Source organism: Ahaetulla prasina, chromosome 3 (assembly GCF_028640845.1).
Source record: "Ahaetulla prasina isolate Xishuangbanna chromosome 3, ASM2864084v1, whole genome shotgun sequence".
Classification (NCBI taxonomy): Eukaryota; Metazoa; Chordata; class Lepidosauria; order Squamata; family Colubridae; genus Ahaetulla; species Ahaetulla prasina.
In genome coordinates, this window is record NC_080541.1 from 188,360,464 (window position 1) to 188,385,593 (window position 25,130).

General features: G+C 36.6%; 1 protein-coding gene and 1 long non-coding RNA gene across 10 annotated transcripts in view; one reads left to right on the plus strand and one right to left on the minus strand.

The window, feature by feature from the left end:
* Positions 1-21,472, plus strand: part of LOC131193963 (uncharacterized) — a 41,295-nt gene extending 19,823 nt beyond the window's left edge. For 2 of the 3 annotated variants that reach the window (XR_009154072.1, XR_009154074.1), the window contains 3 exons: positions 1,193-1,286; positions 2,471-2,589; positions 5,368-8,173. This is a non-coding gene — a long non-coding RNA (uncharacterized LOC131193963). Of the gene's footprint in view, positions 1-1,192; positions 1,287-2,470; positions 2,590-5,367; positions 8,174-20,487 lie in introns of those variants that run through there. The other variant, XR_009154073.1, reaches the window with a different exon arrangement.
* NAV1 (neuron navigator 1) overlaps positions 1-25,130 on the minus strand; it is a 282,699-nt gene that overhangs the window by 211,948 nt on the left and 45,621 nt on the right. For all 7 annotated transcript variants that reach the window (XM_058174445.1, XM_058174444.1, XM_058174441.1 and 4 more), the window contains 2 exons: positions 12,317-13,178; positions 11,075-11,181 (listed from right to left, as the gene is read on the minus strand). In XM_058174445.1, the coding sequence (XP_058030428.1) occupies positions 11,075-11,181; positions 12,317-13,149 (940 nt within the window). In that variant the 5' untranslated portion in view covers positions 13,150-13,178. The remainder of the gene's footprint in view (positions 1-11,074; positions 11,182-12,316; positions 13,179-25,130) is intronic.

Genomic DNA, 25,130 nt, shown 5'->3' on the forward strand with positions numbered 1-25,130 from the left:
GGAATGGCCTATTTTGCATGTGGCAAGAGGGAGAGCTGTGTTACTGGGGTAACTCATTCTCTATTAAAGGGGAATTGATTTTTCAGTCCTCTTATCAGATTATTCTTATCCAAAACTATCATTATCTCTGCCCTAGGAAACCTCATCCTTCCCTCCCTTGCAAGACAAATTTATCTATTCAACTCCAATTACAGCCAATGATAGATTGTTTTGTTGCCAGAGCCTGGCAGAAATTCAGAAAATAGATGGAAAGACAATCAACAGTTTCCAAAAAACATTAATAATAAGCTAAATCTTGAGTATAAAGTAAATATCCTATTTCTAAATAGGTATATTCAGCAAAACTTTCTACCACAATTATAATCATGTCAATAGAAATACTTGGATCACGTTAGTCACATCTTCTTTGCATGTAATATTATTGTTTATTTTATCTGGCTGTGAACCGCCCTGAGTCCTTCGGGAGAAGGGCGGTATAAAAATTTAAATAATAAATAAATAAATAAATAAATAAATAAATAAATATTCCCAACACTGCTTTTAAGTGGATAGAAATGGTGTACAGCATTCTAAATCATTCTAAATCTATGCATAAGTTCTTCCCTCAAAAGCTATTCCCCGCCACCTTATGGAAGCTAGTGGCAGAGGCACAATGGCAAGGGTATGCCTTTTTCAACTCTGTAAATACATGCTGGTTGCTAAGCACCCAAATTTTGATCATGTGACCATGGGGATGCTGCAACCATCATAAGCGCAAACACCAGTCATACGTCACTTTTTTCAGCACTGTGCTATAACTTAGTTATGAATGGGCGTAAGTCAAGGACAACCTGTAACTGCTTAGGATCTGCAATGCTTAGGATCTGCAAAATCGAGTCATAAATCCAATCACCGACCTCTGCATTTTACATGCTACTTGATCAGAAGTTCATCCTCTCACACAACTGACAAAACTGTCTAGAATAAATCTATATTCTATGACTTAATTTACGTGGAACAATAAAAAGGCTCACTGTGGCGTAAAAAATATGTATCCAAAAAAATTGTCCATTCTTCTTTACGATTATCCCTAGTCTCTCTTGGCCAGTAATGGTTCCATAATGAACTTCATTACTTCCCATGTTTTCACAATCTATTCTCTACTCAATTTCTATTTTTCTGTTTCATTGTCATGTATCATGTTTCTACACAGCTTCTCAACTGTGCATTGCCCGCTTGACTTCTGAGGGATGGAGCACAGATTGTACCTCATTCAGGCACACAATCCTTGAGAAGCTTTGGAGAAGGTAAACTTCTTTCTTTTTCTACCAGAATGATCAAACTAAAATTGCCCAAATAATGTATATAAAGAATGTTTTTTGAAAAAATCCCCATGGGCCAGTGGTGGGTTTCAAATTTTTTACTACCAATTCTGTGGGCGTGGCTTGGTGGGCATGGCAGGGGAAGGATACTGTAAAATCTCCATTTCCACCCCACTCCAGGGGAAGGTTACTGCAAAATCCCCATTTCCTCCCGATCAACTGGGACTTGGGAGGCAGAGAGCAGATGGAGGCGGGGCCAGTCAGGATTTTTACTACCAGTTCTCTGAACTAGTCAAAATTTCCACCACCGGTTCTCCAGAACTGGTCAGAACCTGCTGAAACTCACCTCTGCCATGGGCAGTTTTCCAAGTTTTCCCCCAAAAACATTCTAATGGTGTTATATGAGGATACTTAGGTCTGATAGCAATGAGGAAAGAAGAAATAATCCTCAGTGGAATAGATACGCATACTGAAGCCCAGGGACATCCATATGATGATCCAATAGCTGACCTTCCATAATATGCTTCACACTAAACTTCGTTTTCTGACACTAAAATAAAATGTGAATATTGAACTTCAGTTTGGTATAGTGACAAAGGTTCAGGGTGGAAACCAAGAGACCCTAGTCCTACCTTAGGCATGAAGCCAACAGAGTGACTTTGAGCCAGTCATCTCTCTCAGCCCGAAAAGAGGCAATGACCAACTGCTTCTGCCAAGAATACTAAAGGGACTTGTCCAGGCAGTCACCAGAATTCAACACTGACCTGAAGGCACAAAACCAACTAACTCTCAGTTTAGCATAGTCTAAATTCTAAAAGGCTGTTTTACTCTCAGTCACACAGAAGGAGCCTGTGGGGTTTGTAGTCATCAATGATAGTGATAATGTCTAGCAATAATCATCCAAGAAGATAAGTACAGGTAGCAGCATAGGTTGGCCAGGAGTGAGGTTGGTTTAGAGAGCAATGAAATGTATTTAGCAATGAAAAATATATAGTGATAATCCACAGCAGTTAAGACAGTATTTGAAGCTGAAGTCCAATGACCCTCTTGTGCAAGTGGTAGGTGTCATGGCAACAGCCAGTCTCAGCCTGTCAAGGTCTGCTGGAACTGATTTTGCTCATGCAGCATTCTTTCTTTCTGATTATTTTTAAAGCACCTTTTCTTTTCAGGGAAGAGTTGCTGAGGCATAGACACCTTCATAAATTCTCATTACATTGCATTTATTCTTCTGTTACAAAGTATGATTCTCTGCTATCAAGAAGAAAGAGAAAATGATATTTATTCCCAAGTGAGTAGGCTTAACATCAGAAATATCTGTTTCTCCGCCATTTATACCTGGTTTTACTATACAGTAAAATATTAAAAGCATCTTGCAACCAGAAATCAACCCATACACCAGGATATCAAGAAAGCCCCACCCCCCAATTGTGAAGATTGCCCTTTTTTCCCACCTGGAAGCCTATGTAGAAAAGCAGCAGAGAACAATAGACAAGAAATGACGAGATGTAACCAAACCACCTTCCCAAAAGGTCAGGAGATTTTGAGCAATTTTTTCTCTCGTACAGTGCACATAGCTCATCACTCCTGGAAGCCACTGCCTGCCCTTTTGTTCACCTCCACCCCATTTCATGCTATTAGGCATATTGCAGTCCCCACCTCCTCCTCAATAATGATTGTGTTCTCTCTGCCTCCACCCCCACCCTCATGATATGAACCATCATCTCAAAAGTGACTATGGACCTCCCATCTGTCAAAGCAGTCAGGTTACAAGTAACACTAGACAATCCATCTGCCTCTGTGCATTTGAACACACACCATCCTTCTTCATGGAGCCAACCATAGATGGAGAAATACAGTTTGGTCCTGGAAATGCATTTCCTCTCTGTCCTATCACAGATTCTCACAACCTAAGAACAACAACCCCTTCCACATCCTATTTTGGAGGCATTCAGCGCATTCCCAAGTCATGCCACTAAAATTACTAGTTTTTAGCTGCATGATTTGCTCACATTGCAAAATTCGTGTGTTAAGATTTAACAGATTTATTTTGTGCTCTTCAACCCCAAAAATATTCCTTGCAAATGAATAGCCAGGCCTGTTTCAGAACAGTGACATCTCAGCTTCACTGGCAATATTCCTGGGGGACTTATAGAGGTCAAAAGCACGTTTAAAAAATTAAAAATGTGCCCCAGGACATAAAGCTTACACACCACTGCTGTCAAGCCACAAAGGGCTTATCTAGTAATGAATACTATTCCAATAAATCACTAAGTGCCGTTGAAATAAAGGCAGTTGTATGTGCTGATCCGGTTTCTTTCTTAACTTTTTGATGTATCCAGTCTGTTTCCTTTTCCACTTTGTCCTCCCCCATTTACATCACTGCAGCTATCACAAGTATGGAAGAAACTTTGAAATACTGTTAATTACCAACATAAAAAGCATTTTTTTGTGTGCAGAAAGTTCTTCTGCATTTTTAGTAGTTCTTAATCAATTTGATGGGATTAAAATGTTATCACAGTAGAAGAGAACTTTGATGAAACACTCATGGATGGAATATGGTGTTCTTGTATGTAATTAGTAAAGAATGACCAAGAGGTCATCTTTCATTATACAATTGAAAGTCATGTCCTGATTTTCACTCAACAGCCATCTCTCAAGCAATCTATAACCTCTAAGGACTTTCACATTTTAGTTTAACTCTAAGACATCAACTCATGACAGAAGTCCTCTTAGGAAGAATTTTCAAATTAAGAAATCTGCACAGCTATCAGGGAGAGGAAATGAGATATAAGAGAAAACAACAGCACCAATTGTAGCACTATCTGCCACCTTCAATTTAAAAAATAAAGGGGAAAAATGAAAGAAATTCAGAAAAATAGAAGTTTCTTTCACAGGTGAGGAAAACTTGAGAAAACACCAAGCAGATTTCAGAACAGCATTGGTTGTTTTCCCACTACGCCATCAACTAGACATAAAAAAAATGGACTACTGCAGATGTTGCTGAAATATAACTCCTATAGAAGGGAGAACTTTAGAAAAGTTGAGGACTTTAAAAACTCTTTAGAACTTTAGAAATCATGTTCTAAATGTAAATAGTAAAGAATGCTATATCATAATCCAGCAATAATTGGAGAGTGCACATTGCTTATTTCTCCAGTACATTATAGCTTATAAATTTTAAAGGCTGGGTTCATATAATACACTTATTAAATGAATAAATTTTATTGACTTTTAGTCTGTTGTTTGAACTATAGGGGGTTAATTGGCCCTCTTCACATAACACATTAATTATTGCTGAATTAACCCATTTTAAAGATTTGCTCAATAGATTGAACTATATTACATCCAAATAGCCTGATTTCAAACTTTAGATTACACTACATAAACTAAACCTACGAAAATATACCAATTAAAAGTAAGTAAAAGTAAAAAGTTTAATTTATTTAAGTATAATCAAACTACCTACATTCCTACCCCTTTATTTTAGCTATTTTCAGTTTGGTTGAGAGAGGCTGATTTGCAATTAGGACAACAATCTCTTGCCAAGTTTAGATTATTATGGATTTAGGGTGATCTGAATGACCTTCCCGCCCAATGACTTTTTCTGCAAAGCAATCCAAAATTTAATAGGAAACTGTTCCCTGATTATTCCAAACAAAATGTTCTAGTCTTCGGAATTTTGCTGAATTACAGTTCCCAGCATGTTTGATTTAGATCCAGTGGCTGCAGATTTGGGGTTGGGGGGTGGGAGGCAGGAATCAATTAGTGAAACCATAAACCTAATTATAATACAATTTTAATTTTTATCATAAGGTTTGGGGTGTTGAAGGTTTATTCATTTTTAAATTATGTTAAACTTAACAATTAGAACCCTCTGGCAGTAGGAGCGATTACCCAAAGAGCGGTTTGGTTCTTTTTCATCAGATGTATTGAAGCAAAGGCTAGAATAGCTCTTTCCCTTAATATAAACTAGGGTGGATTTGGGGACTTCCCAACTGGAAATCCCAAACTAGAATATTCATTTACAATTTTATGATGCTGTATAAAATGTAATCTCTCCTTTAAGGTGAGCTTGACTCCTTTTTGGATGCATCCATGAAGTTTACAGCAATGTGGAAGTGAACAGAAATTCCCTTCTTCTGGATATTCTTCAGCTTCTCAATGTAGGTTACGGTCCTGATATTCCCTGGGGATTTTAATACCACAAGATACTCTCACCCTAAGGTAGAAAATTCGAGTATTTCCTGCTTCAGAATGACAGTAAAGTAAATATCACAGTGATTTTTATTAATGGCAAAATAAGAAGACCTGAAGACTACAAGAAAGGTCACAAAGTGAATTGCATGCAATTTGGTGATTACATGAATACAAGATAATTTCCTTTCATGACGCAGGAGCCATAGTGGTGCAGTGGTTAGAATGCAGCATTGCAGGCTAACTCACTGTCCACAGTCTGGAGTTCGATCCTGACCAGCTCAATATTGACTCAGCCTTCCATCTTTTCAAGGTTGGTAAAATGAGGACCCAGATTGTTGGGGGTAATATGCTGACTTTGTAAACTGCTTAGTAAAGCACTAGTAAAGACGTAAATCAAAATGCTATTAATTGCTACTCATGGAACAACTTGGGATTCTGTTAGAAGAAAAGTTAGAGAAAGATTACACATCCTGTGCTCACAATACCAAGGTTCTAACTTTGGTTACTCTTACCCAATGAAGTGCACAATTTGGGGGAATGTCCACAAAGAAGTTAGGATGGGTCCATACTACTTATTTTTATTTTTTTAGTAATTATCTATCTGAATCAGCTTCTCAGGAATTTCCAGAGAACTTTCATCAGATTTGAAAGATCTACTCATGATTAACTCCACTAGCTGATTAGCCTCAGATGATTTATTTATTTATTAAGTCATTTGTATGCATGGGATATTAACCTATAATGTTAACCACATGACTAGAACATGTCTTCCTTTGGATAATCCATTCTGTGGCTTAAAACTCAATGAACATAAACACTGATTGAGGCTAAGATGTCATGAACATAAGAGCCTTCAGCTGTAATTGAACAGAATTGGAATTTGTATTATAAAACATAAAAGGGAGATTACACAAAAACTGAAATGAAAGCTAAACTTGGATGAGCAAAAGTATCAGAAATCACATCACTTACTAATCCTGCAGGACATTTGGGAAACAAATAAGGAAATTTTATTTTTATGTATAAGGCCCATGTACCACTCTAATCACCCTCGCTCTGAATGGCTTTTTTTTTCTCCTGCTCCATTGTGTCCAATTTTCAGAAGCTGTCTGGAAAAGTCCATGCAGTTTTCTTAACAAGATTTTTCAGAAGTGATTTGCTATTACCTGCATCCTAGGGTTGAGAGAGACGGCTGGTCCAAAGTCACCCTGCTGGCTTTGTGGTTAAGCCAGGACTAGAATGTACCATCTTCCAGTTTCTAGCCTAATACCTTAACTATTATATCAGATTGGCTCTTTTTATATTTACAGTAGCACATTTAAAATATCCATTCCTCTATCTGTATACCTGCACCTTAATGTCATGGTATAGAAACGTCAGATGTAATAAGCCAAGTAGGGAAGCACATTGATGAATATAGATCTTATAAACACACAAAGGCATTCATCCACAATACTACTTTTCAGTTTATCAGGAGAGTGACTAGCACAAGGTCACCTAGTTGGTTTTGTGCTTAAGTGGGACTACAATGTTGTCTCCTAGTTTCTAGCTCAATGCCTTAACTGCTACACCAAACTGGCTCTGAGTGGAATATGACTCCCCAAATCCATAATTTGAGTTAAAAAGCAAAATATTGATTAGCCTTATTCATTTAAATTCAAGTCTTATATATAAAAGTTAAACATAACTCTTTTTTCTCTATCCTACTAATAGACCCTGAAATTCAAAGCGTTATTTGTTAACATAAAAGGGAATTTTGAAGCAACCTGCTATCTTATTCCATTTTAATGCACAGTATTGATGTCACTGATTGATTAAGATTATTTCTAGCACCCAGTGTGACTCAAAGCATCTTTAATTTAACAACCTCCATAGACCATAACATTTCTACCTACAGATCAGGTTTTTAACAGTTTAAACTCTATCAGCATATAGGTAGATATATTTGTTGAAAAATACACCTGTATAGAATGTAGAAATGACAGAAGATGCCAGGAAACTGATGCATCAGTGACTACCCTATGGATTTTTTCTGATGTGGTATAGCACTTTACATTATTATTAGCCATTATTAGTGATTTAAATGTCCTATGTATACACAGGATATTTCATACCCATGAATATAAGTGTTGTTCACAACCAGGTTTCAATAGAAGAGAATATTTGTAGGTCAAGATTAATTTATGGAGTCCTTCGTGCTCTCTGAGCGTTGTTGTTTTCTTGCAAACATTTCATTGCACAATTAGGTAACTTCTTCCGTACACATCTGCAGGAAAACAACTAAACTTAGAGACCATTAATCAGGTTTGTTATTCTGCTTCAAAAGCTTAGGTAACAATACTGGAACTCAAAAAATCCATTCCTTAATACGCTTTATATATTCTCCTATCATAGGTAATGTCTTTTTCCAACATACTTGACTTTTTAAAAGGCAGTCAACATGTGAATCTAATACAGGTAGTCCTCGACTTACAACTATAACTGAGACCAAAATTTATGTTGCCAAGCAAGACAGTTGTTAAGTGACCTTTGCCCCATTTTACAAACTTTCTTGCCAGTTGTTAAGTGAATCATTGTAAATTAATTAAATTAGATTAATTTAATTAATCTTAAATTAGTAACACAGTTGTTAAATTTGGCTTCCCATTGACTTTGCTTGTCAGAAGGTCGCCAAAGGTGATCACATGACCCCAGGACATTGCAACCGTCCTAAATACATGCCAGTTGTCAAGCATCTGAATTTTGATCCCGTTACCATGGGGATTCTGCAACAGTCATAAATGTGAAAAATTGTCATAAATCATTTTTCAGTGTCTTTGTAACTTCAAACAGTCACTAAATGAACTGTTGTAAGTTGAGGACTATCTATAATATTAAGTTATCTGAGTAATCTTGGATTTAAGATTCAAGAATGATTCTTCTGCTAAGAAATATGCTCCTTGGTAGATGTTTAGAATCAGTTCATACAGTTCAAGACTTCAACTACAATTACTATAAAAAGGAAAATATATTTCAGTTCCATATATTAAACGAATCACACTTTTTTCTGCTGAATAGCCTAGAGTTTAAAAGTGCTGTTCATTCCACATAATTTTAAAAAATGGAACTTAATTGTGATCAGAACATTGTCTCTTTAAAATACATTTCTCGATTTGCCAATAAAATTGGAAAAAGAGTTTGTGAGATGGGAAAGGAATATTTTGAGCCATCGGGTGAAAGAGTTAAAGAATCTTTCTTCCCACCAGTTCTCTGCAAGAATGCAGGCTCATAGCTGCTTTCAGCTTTAAAAATAAAATTCTCTTCGGAAGAAGAGAATATATATTGCAGCATTTATGTGTAGTTAAGCCTTCATTTGATTATTAAAATGCTTTCTTCCAATTCTGATCATATTTTCAGACTCTGATCTTAAACACCGGATATAATACTTTTCTGTAAGACTGCCAAGCACAGTCATAAAAAAGGTATTTGTCAAATAAGTTATCACATTTCCAGCTATGCAGAAGTAACACAAACACCCCTACTGGGTTTAACAGTTGTTTCCCACTCATCTCCCAAAAATGTAGATTTGCAATCTCAGATTCTTTTCTCTCATCTGATCTTCTGAAATCTCATTCCTAATTCTTCTTTATTTGACTACTTCCAAAACGCATGACCTACTTTTTATATAGCAAACTACTTAAAACGAAAGATGATAATCATAATCCTTTTACATTTTTGTAAAGATTTTCGAAGAGAAATATCTGTAGTAGTATCTGTAACAGTTGATACATCATGAGATAGATGTTTGATGTATTTGAATATTAGTCTTACTTAAAACTGAAAAATCACAATGGGCAAAATATTTATTGGTAATTTTTGCTTACCAACTCTACTGAGTAATGACCATTCAAAATTACAATGATGCAAAAGAAAAAAATAGCTTTATGACCAACCCTTGCATTTATGACTACTGCAGTGTCCCATAGTGATGTGATTGCCATTTTTGTGCTTTGCAACTTGCTTGCAGCAAGTGGAGTTAAGTAGAGAAGGCAGAAGTAAAGCCATAAGTTGCAGTCATGCAATCTTTCACTTAATGACTGCAGTGATTTGCTTAATGACCAAATGGAAGTGAGGTCATAACCCTCTTGCAGTCATGTGATTTCTGCTTAGTAACTGCTGTGGTTAGTGATGGAGTTGCTGGTCCTATTGTGGTCTGCCAGTGGCCTGCGGACCTGGTAGTGGAGTCAGACAGTGAGGAGGCTGTGGAGGACAATGGGCCAGTCCTGGAGTCAGGGGAAGGCATGGACAAGGGCTCTGCATCAGAGGCAGAGATGAGCCAGGGCCATCTGGGAGCAATGTGCAGACTCTGGAGCCTCCAGAGGCAGACAGCAGAGAGGCAGAGGAACAGGAGGAGCCTGTTCCTAGTACACGCATGCGACAAGCTGCCAGAAGGCAAGAGCAGCTGAAGAAAAAAAGACAACTTGGGAGTAAGGCCAGAAGATGATTGGCCACTCCCATAAGGCTTAAAAGAGCAGCAAGGAGCCGTTGGGTTCTTTGTAGGAAAGCAATGTTGATTTCCATGCTTCTTGTCAGCATCTCTTGAACTTTGTGGGATTTTTGCCAAGAAAAACCTTTGGCTGGTTGCCAAAGACATCAAAGGTTGATGATAAGGCTGACAGACTGGTTATTAAGAATTTTGTTTTGGATGAAGCTGAGAATGAATTAATTCTCAGCTGTTTTAATAAAATAAGTTTGTTGAGGACTGAATTGTGTTTAGTAATCACTACTAAGGCCTTGGTCACAACAGGTTCCAGTTGTGATCACTAAGTGAAGACTGTCTGTATATGACAGAGGTCTTCAAACTTGGCAGCTTTAAGACTTGTGGACTTCAACTCCCAGAATTCTCAAGCCAGCTATGCTGTCTTAAAGCTGTTAAGTTTGAAGACCTCTGGTATATGCATTCAGGCACTATGCAGAGAATCTCACTATGAATTCTATTTCTGAAAACACTGATCCCTCTTCTTTCACTCTGTGGAACCTATTCTGTAGGTTGACTAGCCTCCTCGTGATGCATCCCAGGCAACGTGACTTTGTCACAACTAAATAATTTACACATTCTGGCTGCTGGGCCTCACAAGGATCTCCCAGCAAGAAAAAGCAGCATGAATACGCCATACAAAATGAATAACCTATTCTGGTTTAGTCAAGTATTTTAAACTCAATTCAGGAAGTTTCAGGATCATTCTGTTAACCTGATCGAGACTAATCAATCAGCTACCTTGATGGTTATAATAGACTACCATTATACTGTAATCAATACTCGGCGGGTATTAGGTCTCTTGCTTTGCGTTCAAAGCCCCAGTTCAAAGCTGAAGGAGGAACAGTATTGAACAATGGAAAATGACCCATTAGAAATTCTCCTCCACTAATCAGTTCACAAATGTCAGTGTCCAAGAAGAATCACACATGTGGTTACTGCTTTAAGACAGGTAGTTGCATCATACATGCAACATTCCAAAACAGATCCACTTTCTTTCACATCCATGTGTCTGAGCCCCTGGCCCCACTAAAGAGAGTGATCCCATCTTTTTACTTACTCATGCCTCTCAGGGCGAGTTCAGGCCCTTCGGGAGGGCTGGGTTGCTGCACATCACATGCCTCTTCCTTCTGAGGAAGGCTGCTTTTCTCTTTCTCACCCTGCCACCTGGTAGGCAGAAAAAGCACGACCAATCAATTTCTCTTTGTATCCATAATATATCAAGGCTGTGCAAATATTTAATTTGTAAACAGTCTGAAGGCAATTCACTGAGACATCAAATCAAAATTTCAAACTAAAGTAACGATTTATTTCAAATCAAAACAGACACCCCTTAATCAGTTCAATTCCGACCAATTCAGGCCCTTTTTATACTGCATATGCACAGATGGGTTCAAATCAAATTATTAAGATTCTGATTATTTGATTTGGACATCCAAATTGAATTAGACTAATTTTCCAGATCAAATTGTTAATTTCAGTCAGATCAACTTGCCAACCTAAATCAACAATTCAAATGGGAGTGGACCCAATTTGCATAGGCTTATTATATATCTCCAACTATTCTAAACATAATGCACAGAAGGGTTATAATTATTAAACCATAATTCTGTCTCTTGCCTGACAAACTAAAGTAAAGGCCAGGTTCTTCTAGGAGGAACCAATTTCTTTGACCTAAGGTGCCACATAACCCAAACTCACATATCACATGTAATGAGCGCAGTAAATATTTTAGTTGAATGAACTAGCACTGGCATATGACAGCTGTTGGCATATGTCAGAGCAATTCTGAAATTGTTATGATACATATATATCTCCATGAGCATATAATCCAATATGCCATCAGGATGCCACAGCAAGCTATCTACAGTGGTCAGGCAATAATGCTATCTGAGAACCTTGGGAAGCAATAAAACAATTTTGCTACAAGCACTTGTCTATGTAGATCTATTCAAATCAAATTCTTAACAAGTCTCACTGTGTTAATGAATTTGGCCCTAAGTGATAGCTTGTTTTTAGTGCTAGAGTCTAAAAATAGAGTTGCTCTTCTCCCACCTTGGCTCATAAATTTTTTTGTAGCATGCAAATGCTAAACTTTCTCAAGAAAACTAGGACTAAAAGGATGATATATTTCCTACAATACGTCTTATTTAGCAATATTTGGATAATGGAAAGCAGAGCTAGATTTTTTTCTGTTCATCTTTACTTTATTCAAATAATAAAGGCAGGATAAATATCAAATAAATAAGAAGATATATCCTAAGGAAGATATATCTAGGAATACATACTCAGTGACACTTACCGATAATGAAAAGGGGCGACAGTGGCCATAATGGGATGGTTGTGCTGTGGCACAGAAGAAAAACTGATGGGTGCTGTATGTAACACAGGTCCCTTGTTAAGGTTGCTTGTATCCAGTGAGATTGTCTGAGGATTATCTTCTTGCTTGATTGTTCCATTTTCCTTCCAGTTGACTTCTGAGGCTGACTGACCTTTTGCTGGACAGCTCTGAGGCCTCTTTGTGGTAGATCCCTCTGAAGTCTTTGACATTAATGTCTCATTATACAGGTTAAGATATGAAGGGCTTTTCCCTGGCAGATGAGTGGTCTTTGCCGGTTCAGCAATTGTGCTGGGCTTTCCGAGGACCTTCACAGCAACAAGGCTGCTATTGCTTTCACCTTGTTTAGAGGTGTTCTTTACTTTCTCAGTTGTCTGAATAACAGCTTTCTTCACTATCTTGGTGGGTCTGGAATTGGCCTTTGGTAAGCCCCAGGGGTTACTGTAGCCAGACACCAAACCTGAACTAAGGCTAGAGTCCATATCCTCTGTCTCGCCATGGCTCCCAGATATGTCTGTTTTCTCTGGTCTAGGACTAGTAGCAGCTGCAGCCTTAACCATGAGCTTCTGCTTCGGTCCTTTAGGAGCACCACAGGTTGAGCTTCCCTGTGCCTTCCCTATCCTGGGAGATGATAACCTTGGTGAGGAATATGCTCCCACACAGTTCTGTTTAGGGGGCAGTTTAGGAGATGCTGCCAGAGTATGTATCTTGCTATGAGATGCGGCTCTGGGAATAGGTATAGAGGAGGCATAATGGCTGCGTCCAGCTGCATTCACATTGGCTGTTCCATTCATCATCAGCAAAACTTGGAAGGAGGAATGTCAATCTGAGAAAACACAAATCAAACCATAGTAAGTCTGGAGCTTCAAAGCCAAACCTGTTCAGATGTACACAAACCTGTGTTCATCTGCAAGGTCTTTCCAACCTTTTAAAATTTACTTTTACTTTTTAATATTACTTACCAATAAGACAAGAGATTGCCAGCTGTCTGGCAATCTAAAATTGCTGTTTTCTGTCTATATAATATTGAAATCAAGCCCATCATCTTAGATAATAAAAATAGTTTTGGGGATATGCTAAATTTAGCTCTTGGTCCTTTTATTTATCATTTAAACAATATTAAGGGGAAAGTATGCTTTTAAACTATAAAAATAGCTTAAACATACCTTTTTTAAAAATTAAGCTTTTCCGGAAAAGATGAATTACTAATAAATATTTGAATTTGAATTATTTCAATAAATAAAGGTCATTTAAATCAAATCAAATATGGCTTATTGATTTCTCTCAAACTGTTAGTTCCACTATTCTTCAATTTTATAAATGTATCAACCTTTTCCTGACTTTTATACAGTTCAGCAAATTAATATAATAGATTTACTCCTATTTGGTTTACTAAAAACAAATCAAACCTAGTTACTATGTAATTTAGCATGATAGATAGAAGGAAGATATAAGAAACTAATTCTTCTCTATGCAACTATTGGTAAACTGCTCCAGTGGTTTATAAACTGAACTGCATTATGTAAAGAAGTAATATTCCATTTGGGTAACAGCATACTAAATCTGGTTTCTTTATGATCATACTAAATTAACATGAGAGAATCAATATTTGAAAATAGACTATTACTATGTATAGATAATTTAAATATAGATAATTTAAATATAGATAATTTACAATTAGATTAATAGTCTAACACATGTTGCAACTTAATAATTCAAGTCCTAACCAAGGACCTATGAATTATTAAGCAATTATTATCTGCTCACAACAATGTGAAATCACAAGTGCCAAGTTTTTAGCTGGTGTTGGCCTTCATTCACATCATGTTCTTCCCAAGAACCTAGAATGTTGTCATATATTGGTATATGTGCAGATCCGAGCAGTGTGGCCTGTGCAATGGCAGACATAAAATTTGTTGATGTGCAGATTTTACAAGTATCATAAAGGGTTATTTTGGCAAGGCACCCATTGTGCTGATAACCACTGCCAACCCTTAATTTTTTAAAAATTAAGGGTTGGCAGAGGAAATGGATGTTGCATACTTTTATGCTAGCATACAAAAGATTCCGCTACAAAGTTTGAAAGATGCCTATTTTCCATTAATTATGGAATGGCCTGAATTTTGTTTTTATCTCTTTCTATATTTGAAAATATTTTAACCAGCAATTTATCAGTGGAAATCCTGACTGGAGAGCCATTTATAAATTTGGACAACACCCAATAGCTTACGTTTAATTTCCCATTTTTCTTTTTGTTCTGTAAACTGATTCCACTATTTAAAATTTAATTATATAATACAATGTTACTACATATTTTATTATTATAGTTGTAAGTTTTTACAGCTTCTTTTTTCTTTCATTGCATAAAAGAAAGGACTAGAGTGGCTCTGTTGCTGCTGCTCAGTGTAAATGGGTGGCCAGCAGAGATTAACAGCCTCAAATCTGTACATAACTTGATTTGTTTCCCAGCTGTTTTTGAATTAGCAAAGGACCATAAAAGTCTAATCATTCTTTAAAAGAAAAATAACTGCAAATGTACTGCTGTCAAACTTGCAACAGGGAAAGAAAATAAGTTGTCCCCAAACAACAGAAGTGTGAAAGAAAGAATTTAGTTTTAAAATACAAAAGGATTTGGCAAACGTATCTCAGAATGTGAGACTTTTACATTCTACATACAGGAAGGAACTACTTTCAAACTAAAGGAAGGAAATAAGTTTATTTATAGCCTGTTTTGGGAACACTTGTAGGAGCGGGGGGGGGGGATAAACTGTGTTTCTTAGTGGCATCACTAATAAGAAGATGTTCTGAATGTTATGAAAAACAAATACATTACAACTATTTGTTTTATATACCACTTTTTCTCTATGAGCTTAAAGCAAAATACACAATGATTCCTTTTCCCATTTTCTCTTTTAATAAAAACCATATGGGGATGGTTGGGCTGAGGGAGAGAGAGAGAGAGAGAGAGAGACAGTGCCTCAAATCACTCAGAGCCTCCCAAGGTGAAATTGAATCTCCAGCTCCTTGACCTTACAGGATCAGGATTCTGTTCAAGGTTCTATTGGACACATGTTTATATTTTATAATATATATAAAATAATATAATTATAATATAGTGTTATAGCAGCATTTGCACAAAAATTCTAGGTGTCTTAGTAGACTACCACTTGAATATGAACAAGCAATATAGAGCTGCAGCAAAGAAGACTATGCAATCTTGGTCTGCATTAACAGAATAATGGAATTTACAGTATATGATTTGAAAAGAAACTAGATGCTTTAGAGCATGAAGCATTGTATTCCAATGACAGAAGGTATATCAGTATGTACCAGTGTTTCTCAGAAAATAAGGCCGAGTCTTATTTTCTTTTAGACTTGAAAATAAGCACTTAGGCTTATTTTCGAGACGGTCTTACTTTTTTTGAGGTGCAGCAGGCCAGACTCGATGAGCTGGACGCGCCGTCGCCTCCATTCCGAACCTTCAGGGGGCTTTTGCTGTCTGTCATCCATTCCTCAGTCTGTGCCTGGCTTGAGGAATGGATGGCAGGCAGCAAAATCCCCCTCCCCTTTTTCCTCCTGTTCACCAAAAAGCCTCCCGTGAGCCTCCCAAAAAGAGAGAATAATCAAAGCAGTTGACTGCAGAGCTGCCGGCTTCAGGGAAGTGGCCCACCAAGCAGAAGCGCTGCACCCAGAAAGAGAAGGGCAAAAGCAGTATTTGCGCTGCTCCAAGGGGTAAGCGGGCTGCAGCTGGACAGTTGCCCCCCAACTCCCGTTCCCACGCCACCACTCATGTTGGTCATGCCGATCCCTTTGGGCTTATTTTCAGGATAGGGGTAATATTAGGCCCACCCCCAAAAAATTAGGGTTGGGTTTATTATTAGGGTGGATCATGTTTTCGGAGAAACACGGTATATGTTATTTATTATTTTATAATTAACATTCCTATGCCATTTTATTCCAACCAATTTACAGCTGGAGCATTGTGCCCAGTTTTAAAAATCATATTTTTACACGGGACAAAGAGCAAGTTCAAAAAAGAGCTACCAGAGTGATATGTTATCAGTAAAGCTAAATCCAGTATGGAACAATTAAAAGAGTTGTTACACCTAATTTGCAAAAGAGAAATGTAAGAAGAGATATAACAGTACAGGACAGAGTAATCTCATTCTCCATTAAAACCGTAATCAGGGCGAGGAGCAAGAGGTCAACACTGAAAGATAATTCAGGGTGAATATTAGATAGAATTTCAGAGGGTAAAGCAGATGAGCAACAGAATAATCTGCCAATGACAACGGTAGAATCCACTAACTAGAATTTTTCAAACGGATGGTGGATTAGATTTTATGTTAAGCACAGCAAAAAGTATCAATTCTCCTGAAATCCAACCCCATATTCAGTAAATAATTATCAGCAGAAGCGTCATATTTTCAATGCAGCCAGATAATGTTATCTTGCTTTTCTTGAATTTAATGTCCTGCCACTGGAATTTAGTGTCCTGCCACTGGACACTAGTTTTTGTTTTGCTTTGTTGTGTTGTGTCAACATGGCTGCCCTCTGGAAAATCTGTCCTGCCACTCATTCTAATAAAACTTTCCATATTTCAACCCAGCACGAATGTAAAATAGAGGAAATGACTGGGGGAACAATAGACTCACCTCACCCTTAACCTATACAACTATCGCTCTTCATAGGCTGCAATTCTGTACGTGCAGGAATTCAAAATTTAAGTTGCATTTCTCACCAGATGTTTGCTGACTAAAACATCCTTCTTTCATACACAAGATCCTGTATTGTCTGCCAAACTGTTACTCCAGAGCCGGAAGGCAGACTTACCAAAACTATGCTTATTTATGTCACTAAACATTTAAACATTTCTGGTAATTAAGCTTTCCCCACCCTATTAAACTTCTCAGTGTGTAAGGGATTTATCAATGGCTCCCTAACAACCAAACTATTACTGAGAGATGAAAAGAAAAAGAAAAGAAGCATTTTCTACACTGATCTTAATTTCCCCTTATCACCATTTCAGAATATTCCTCCAGCTGCTATCTTGGCTCTCAGCTGGTTCCATCTGGAAGGGCAGGAAAGAGAGTTAATTCCTCAGAGGAAGTTTGCTCTGGATTTTATTTTAATGTTTTTTCCCATGATACTTCAAGGACACTATTCTCAGTAGCTCATTTCCGTGAGAAGCTACCACCATCTTGGAAATACAATTCTGGAGAACATACATATTACAGAATTCGATTTTCCAAATGTCAACTGGCCACACTATGTCCCAGTCACTTACTTCTGCAACTATTCCCAGTGGCATAATCACATGAAATACAAAGCTGAAGACTTTAGGTGATAATATTTTACATAAAGACACATGATTTATTTTTTTTATTTTTATTTTTATTGAAAAAGTTTTAACAAGCAAAAACATTTTCCCCCTTTCCCCCCCTCCCCCCCACAAAACCCCCTTCTAAGACATATGATTTATGTCTGACCTTATTTCCAACTACAGATCCAATTCATATGAACCATCGTATTCAGTGAAATCTCTCACACATCTTGGTGATAGAAGTACCTTTTATGTCACTGCAACTACATAAATAACAAACAGGATTTATACTTTTCAGAAGTAAATATCAGAATTTTCTCTACATTCATTGGTCTTGAATGTAGAGAACAATATATTATTATATTATAGAGATTTTTATTGTATTATTGTACTACATTAGATTGTATTATATTTATTATATTATATTATATTATATTATATTATATTATATTATATTATATTATATTATATTATATTATATTATATTATATTATATTATATTATATTATATTATATTATATTATATTATATTATTATTATTATTATTATATATTATATTATATTATATTATATTATATTATATTATATTATATTATATTATATTATATTATATTATATTATGTTATATTATATTATATTATATTATATTATATTATATTATATTATTATTATTATATTATATTTTACAGAGAATATGTTATATTACAGAGAACAACATATTTCCCTCATAGTTAGCCTAAGATATTTTGCCATCTACACAAAGAAAAAGTTGCATCTTTCCTAATATTAAAGAAAATGGACAGTTAAAAACTTATTTTAATATCAATAACAGGACAGTATTGTCCTCTGCACCCAAACATTATGGAAATGTAAACCAAGTCAACTAAACACATTTCTGTAACAGAGAGAAATGGTTGAAGGTGTCTTTCCTGTTCCCTCTGTTCAGGAAGAACATAGAAAAAAAGATTGTACCAAGTTTCTACCCTCAGTAGAAAAAAGATTGTACCTAGTTCATAGGATAAATATGGCACAAGGAAAAGGTCAGCACAGAAAAGATATAATCACTGTAGAAAGATAATTCTAGCTAAAGTGGATGAATGCAGCTCTGCCTAACCTAGATGTAAAATAGTCATTTTGATAGGCCTTAAAATTGTTATGTCTCGATGGTTCAGGGTAATGTATTTATAATTTCAATTTATATGATGACCCACCTCAAATCCATGACTCAGCCTAGCACTGAAAATTTTACCTAGTTGGGTAATGAAATGTCTATAGAAAAACAACCAAATTCAGAGAACACAAAGGACTCCACAGTTCAATCCTTTTTTTTGGTATCAAGTTTTTTATTTTATATTACATATGTATATCAATACGTGAACAGTGTGACACCTGGGTCCCCCCCACTTCCCCCCTCTCTTTAATTCTTTCCTTCCAGTTTGGATATTTTCTCAAAGTGTCTGATCACTACTTTCAATAGTTCTGAATAAATCCTAGATTTCTCTTTTGGAGTAAAAAAAAACACCTCTTATCCAGTTCCACACTGTTCACCAAAATCCACTCCAGGTCAAAGCCTAGGTGGTCATTGGCTGTCCCAGCTTCATGGCAGCCATCTTAGGCTGTCTCTTCTCCTCATTGTGGCTGAGAGGGAAAGTGAACCCTGGGTTAAGCAGGAGAGCTGTGACTCTCCGAGACCTCACAGGATGTCCCTCTTTGCTTCATTGCCCCTCCAAGGTGGCTTTAGCTCCTTTCAGAGCCGACCAATGGGGAGAACTCATCACGGGAGTGCGGAGACCTGCTCTCTGTGTCCAATCTCAGTGTGATATCAGCCGGAAGTCCACAATTCAATCCTGAACTACAAAAATTCTCTAATATTCTCTAGCAACAAATTTAACATAAACATTGAACCAGCTTTGCTATACATCCAGATCCCTAAGCAATCCTGATAACAGAGCCACATCTTTAAATCCTTGAGTAATGCCAGCAGGGCCCCATCATTGATCTAATACCAATGGATTGTGTTTCAAAGGATTGATGCCATTTTCAGACTTACGGAAAAGTTTCTTCAAAAGGTTTTGTTTGATTGGTGCTTATTTAGTCAGCATCAAGATTCCCACAAAAATAACATTAATATATTACTTAATACTCTATGAAACATTGACTATACTAGCAAAATAACAGACTTCAACTGATTTGTTTGTTTAATCTAGCTGTGTAATGAACACCATTTTATGCTCCAAACTTTATACTGAGTTCTTCCTCAATAGCATATTGGGTCTCATATCATGCGATGAGTCCATTATCTGGCACTATATACTCAAATGTTTTTTCTTCATGTGGGTTTTCTTGATAAAATTCAGGAATTTATTATGTTAACTTTCTGCCACATAGTATGAAATGATGCCTTTTCTGTGGCCACAAAAGTAATCATCCACCCCCAGCATTTTCCTGTATCACTGATGCCCAAAAGAGGATCCTGTGTGTTTTTACTGGGCAGTGGGGACGACCTTCAAACATTGGGTGTACATGGTGGAAACATATACTCTTGACAGGCACTGCCAGTACATTCCTTGCTCCTGCCACTCAGGAAGACCCCAGCCACAATAAGCAGCATAGTATGACTTGGGAGGGATATAATGCACATGGAAGAATCTCTTCTAAGAGTTTAAGAATTCCCTCATTTTCCCTTTCTCCAAAAGAAATGCAAAATGGCCCCCCTTACCACTCTTTCCCTGAAATGGACCTTCTCTGCACCCTAATTTTTGATATCTCTTCCTGCTGTTTAATATTCATTTTTCTTTTTATATCCATCTAGATACAAGCTTTGACAATGACAATGGAGTAATTGTGGCCTTAGAACATTTTTGAGAAAAATCTATAAATGAGCAGGACCTGACGAAGGAATGTTGCCTTGTTTCCAAAACATGGTTAAATATCTGACTCTATACTTCATTTACACCATAACTGTAGATCTGAGTGACCTTTTGCAAAGAGATAAGTTTCAATCTGAAATAAAGAATAAAGTGAAAATAGAACTTTTAAATTTCTAAATTTCAGTCAAAAACATCCACACACTTCCAGATATTCTAGTTAGCTCCCAGTCAAAAGAAATGGCAAAAATCTTCCTAAATTGGATGATATATATTTTTCCTTACAAACATGCTTTTATAGGCATAAGTTCTCTTGAATGCTCCAAGTGAGTAACAAAGTAAAATTTAAAGACACAAAAACAAAGCTTTTACATAGTTTTTAGTATTATGCTTTGTCCATTTTTTTTAAAAAAATCTAAAGAATATATACCATGCTACAATCCACACATGGCTTGGTCTTCTTGTACAAATAGAACATACCAATGATGGTTGGCTGTGAAGGGGGTTTCAAGCTCTACAGCCTTGATGCTTATTTTTTTACCCCACTCCCTACCCGGATGTCTTAATCTTGAAAGAACAGTCTCACAACATGGAGAGCAAATCTCTGGAGCAACTTTGATGCTAATAACAAATGACATTGAGTAACGTTCTGTCCAAAGCAACAGCAAGCCTAAGCTTGTTAAGTACCTTCCCCCATCGATCTACTGAAAAAGAACCAGGAAGGGACATGAATAAGTACTTTTTATAGTGCAACTATTTATATAAAGTGTTGTGAAAAGAGGTGATGACTAATTTATTTGCTCATTACATTAACCCTATTGCCTCCCCTTCGGTGTATCACTGAATGCTCTGTGCTGGAGTTTACAAACATGGAAAGTAATCTTGTCTATTAAAGTGACATTATTTTAAATAAGTATATAACAAACAGGGGTTCTGTGCAGACTAGACAAATGCTTTTTTTTTTTTATCCAGCCATTTTGATCTTTTTGGAGCACAAATAGCTATGGGTTACTATGACTTTTCCTCAGACAAAATGTGTGAAATGAGACCCAAATTGAGAATGTGTAGGATGAAAATGTGGAGATATTTTGAATATTTTAAAGGTGACACACAGCTGTTAAAATACTGAAAGAAAAGGCAGCAAACAAACAAGGAACTATGAATACATATGCTGCCTGCAGTCAACATCGCATCATTTCCAAAGAATCACAAATAACAGTAATCAGCATTCTATTTTCTTCTCATCTGGCAAAAGAAACAGAGAGAAGTGGGCAAGCATGGACTAAATTCTAATAAAAATTCAGTTGTCAGAAAGTTCAAAAAAATGGGTGAGCTTTTCATTTTCAAGAGCCCCGAGTTTTCAGTCACCTATATTGGTAGTGCTGAAAGAACAGCTCCTGTGGGGTATTTTTAAGACTTCATTCCAACAGTTAGAGCTTTTTTTTAAAAAAAAATAAAAAATCCAAGCAATTTGCTGTATGAAATACCTGTTGATATTTTCCAACCTTATATTTCATAGATTTGAACCTTTTTTATTCACTGTAATGATTGAGGAAGTAATTTTGTTACTCAGAACCTGTTTACGTAACCAAAGGAAAAAAGGAACTAAAATTGTTGACAAAACTGAAATATAATTTTAAAAGCTTTCATTTATCATAATAATTTCAATAATGAATCTAAGCAGCAAAAGATAATGGACTGGGACTGATTCATGAGCCAATGAATTCCACTAAACTTTGTAAAACCTAGACAAATGAGTGAGTAGCTTTTAGGTATATGCAGCTGCATCATTTGCTGTCCTTCCAGGTTGTTTGTCATTGCCGTGTCCACAATCACAGGTTCATAAAAATTGATTTATGTATATTAAAATGAATGCAATTGCCTTCTGGACAAAGAATCTCTCCATTCTTATGATAAGGTTTCTAATAGTTTTACTAAGCCCCTGTATTTTCTGAAGATTTGTATGATGATATATTTTCCAAATGATGTTACTCTTTCCCCATTCTTAATTACAGGCATTAAGGCAGCTATAACATCAAAATAATGCTTGGAAGCTGTTGGGATCTGGATGGGGAACTGAGACTTTAGCTGAACCTTGGCAGGCCTGATTGGTTTAGGTTTTAGCACCTTCTGGATCTGGGAATTGACCATGAATGCTGCTGGATGGAGTTGCATTGATCCAAATAGATCTGTGTGCAATCTGGGGATTCGTTTGGAGTCATGACTCCTGTTGAGAGGAGGTAGCACTTGCACCCATACCTGGGTCAGGAAGCACTACTCTCAGTTGCCTTTGCACTGGTCACTCGCCCAAATGACTACTGTAATGCGCTGTACATGGAACTGCCCTTGAAGAGTATGCAGAAGCTCCAGATGCTTCAAAATGTGGTGGCATGGACAAGTATGTCTGCTCCTACAACTGCACATATCTGCTTCATGTGCTATAATGGTTGCCACTTGTTTCCACATTCAATTCAAGATGCTGGTTTTGATCTTTAACTATACATGGAACAAGGCTGCGCTATTGGAGGGATCATTTCCCCACCCCCATTACATGTATTTGGCCCATCAAGTCTGGCAGGAGGCCAAACATGTAACAGTTTATGTCTACTAAGCAGCTTCATCTGATGGTATCCAGGAGGTAAGCCTTCTCGGCGGTGACACCTGCCCTGTGGAATATCATCTACTCCAAATGAGACTGGCTCTGACCCTAATGATTTTCCAGAAATCTCTTAAGACACAGTTTTATCAGCAGGCTTGGGGATCCCTGTGAAAGTGGGGAGCCCATGAAATGGCTTTATTATATGTAAGATCATGACTACACTCTTCAATGCTTTTAATTATATTTATGTTTTATTTTTAAGTGTTATTTTTAATTATTCTGTTTTATTGGACACCACCCGAAGCTGTATTTGTGAGTTGGGTAGCCATATAAATTTAATTAATTAAATGATGCTGAAATCAATATTATTTCAGATGATCCACTATCATCTTATATAAAGAAAATTTAAATATACAGAATAATCTGGCTGTATTCTGTAGATTGTCTTTCTAATGTCAGAAGAGTCATAGGTTGGATCCAGTCTTAGTCATGCTTACAATTAACCGAATGAATTGACAGGGGAGGTAATCATAAACTTAAATCTACTGATTTGGATGGTGCTATTCCAATAATCATTAACTCTAAATCTTACTCTATGAAATCACAGCTTAAGACAGTGATCAAGAAAAGAGACTCAGATTATATAATTATAATTATATCAGGCAGCATCTCATGTATCTCAAGCAAGTATATAGATTTTTTCCATTTGCTTTGCATTTTAAGACTGTTATTTCCTTGCTCATGAAAGGTCTAAATTAGTTTAAACAGCTATGGGGAAAAAATCAAGATTTTTTTTAAAAAAAAATAGCTAAAATGGGCATATAAAGGGTGAAGACATCATGCTTTGGAAAGGTGCACTAGAAATCATCATTATTTGATTTCTAGTGTGTTAATCACGTTAGCTGCATCATCATAAAAGTCCTGTAACCCATTTGTAGAATGATATATCTTTATAAAGTAAGAGAAAGCTCCATAAAGACATTTAGAGACCAAACTATCAAGAGCTCAGACCCAAAATGAAAATCCACATTTGATTCCAGTGATAATTCTTTCTCTTGATAAATATACTGTATGTTTTAAAATTGCAGACTATTTCTTCAGACAAGGCAAATGCAGACGAAATACATTTATGACCATCATTTTAAGAGAATCAATTTGGCTCATTCTGCTCCTTAATCCAAGGAGGAGGAGAGGAAAAAATAACTCTTTTTGCTATTTATGCCAGTTCTTCATTGCATTAAAAGCATCGGTACAACAGAAGCAATATATGTTGCTGTAACATACTAAATTTTTAAAAAGTTGTTACATCCAGCAAGGCTATCTAAAGTAATGAGATGATCTCCTTTGCAGAAGCTGCCACAAAAATTTTATATTTTATATTTATATTAATTTGAAGTTGATTGAACTGTGTTCTGTGATGCACAATGATTTTCCATATATATTTAGTACTGGCCTTGGGCAAATGGCTACTTCAGGGACCTGGATAGGACTCACATAGAAGCAGTAAAACACGCAAGGCAACTTTACTAAATATATGCAAGATCTAGAAATGCACTTTTGGGCCTCTAAATTTGAGCAGGAAGAAAAGAACTGAAGTAACTCTATATTCTGCATTTATCTGCCTTTGTTTCTTCACTGTGTCTTATCTACTCAGTCCTTGCAACTAGTCACACGATAGGTCTGTTCCCACAATATTCTTAATTGGACTAACAAAGGTACCGGTATGCTGTGGGAACAGCAGAAAAAGGTTAGTTGACCTAGGCAACTAATTGGGAGAGGAATTTAACCCCAAAAAAGTCAGTGATGCACCATCAGATTTGGAAAAACCAAAACCTGTCCAGCTAACCCTTCCCTACTCATAAAGGCAAAAAAAAAAAAATTGAAGAAATAGAGTGGCTGAAAAAACATATTTTCTTTAAGAGCACAAAACTAAAACATTGACTTATTGCAGTGACCAAAGTTTACTTACTGATGCTTGCTTGGCCAATT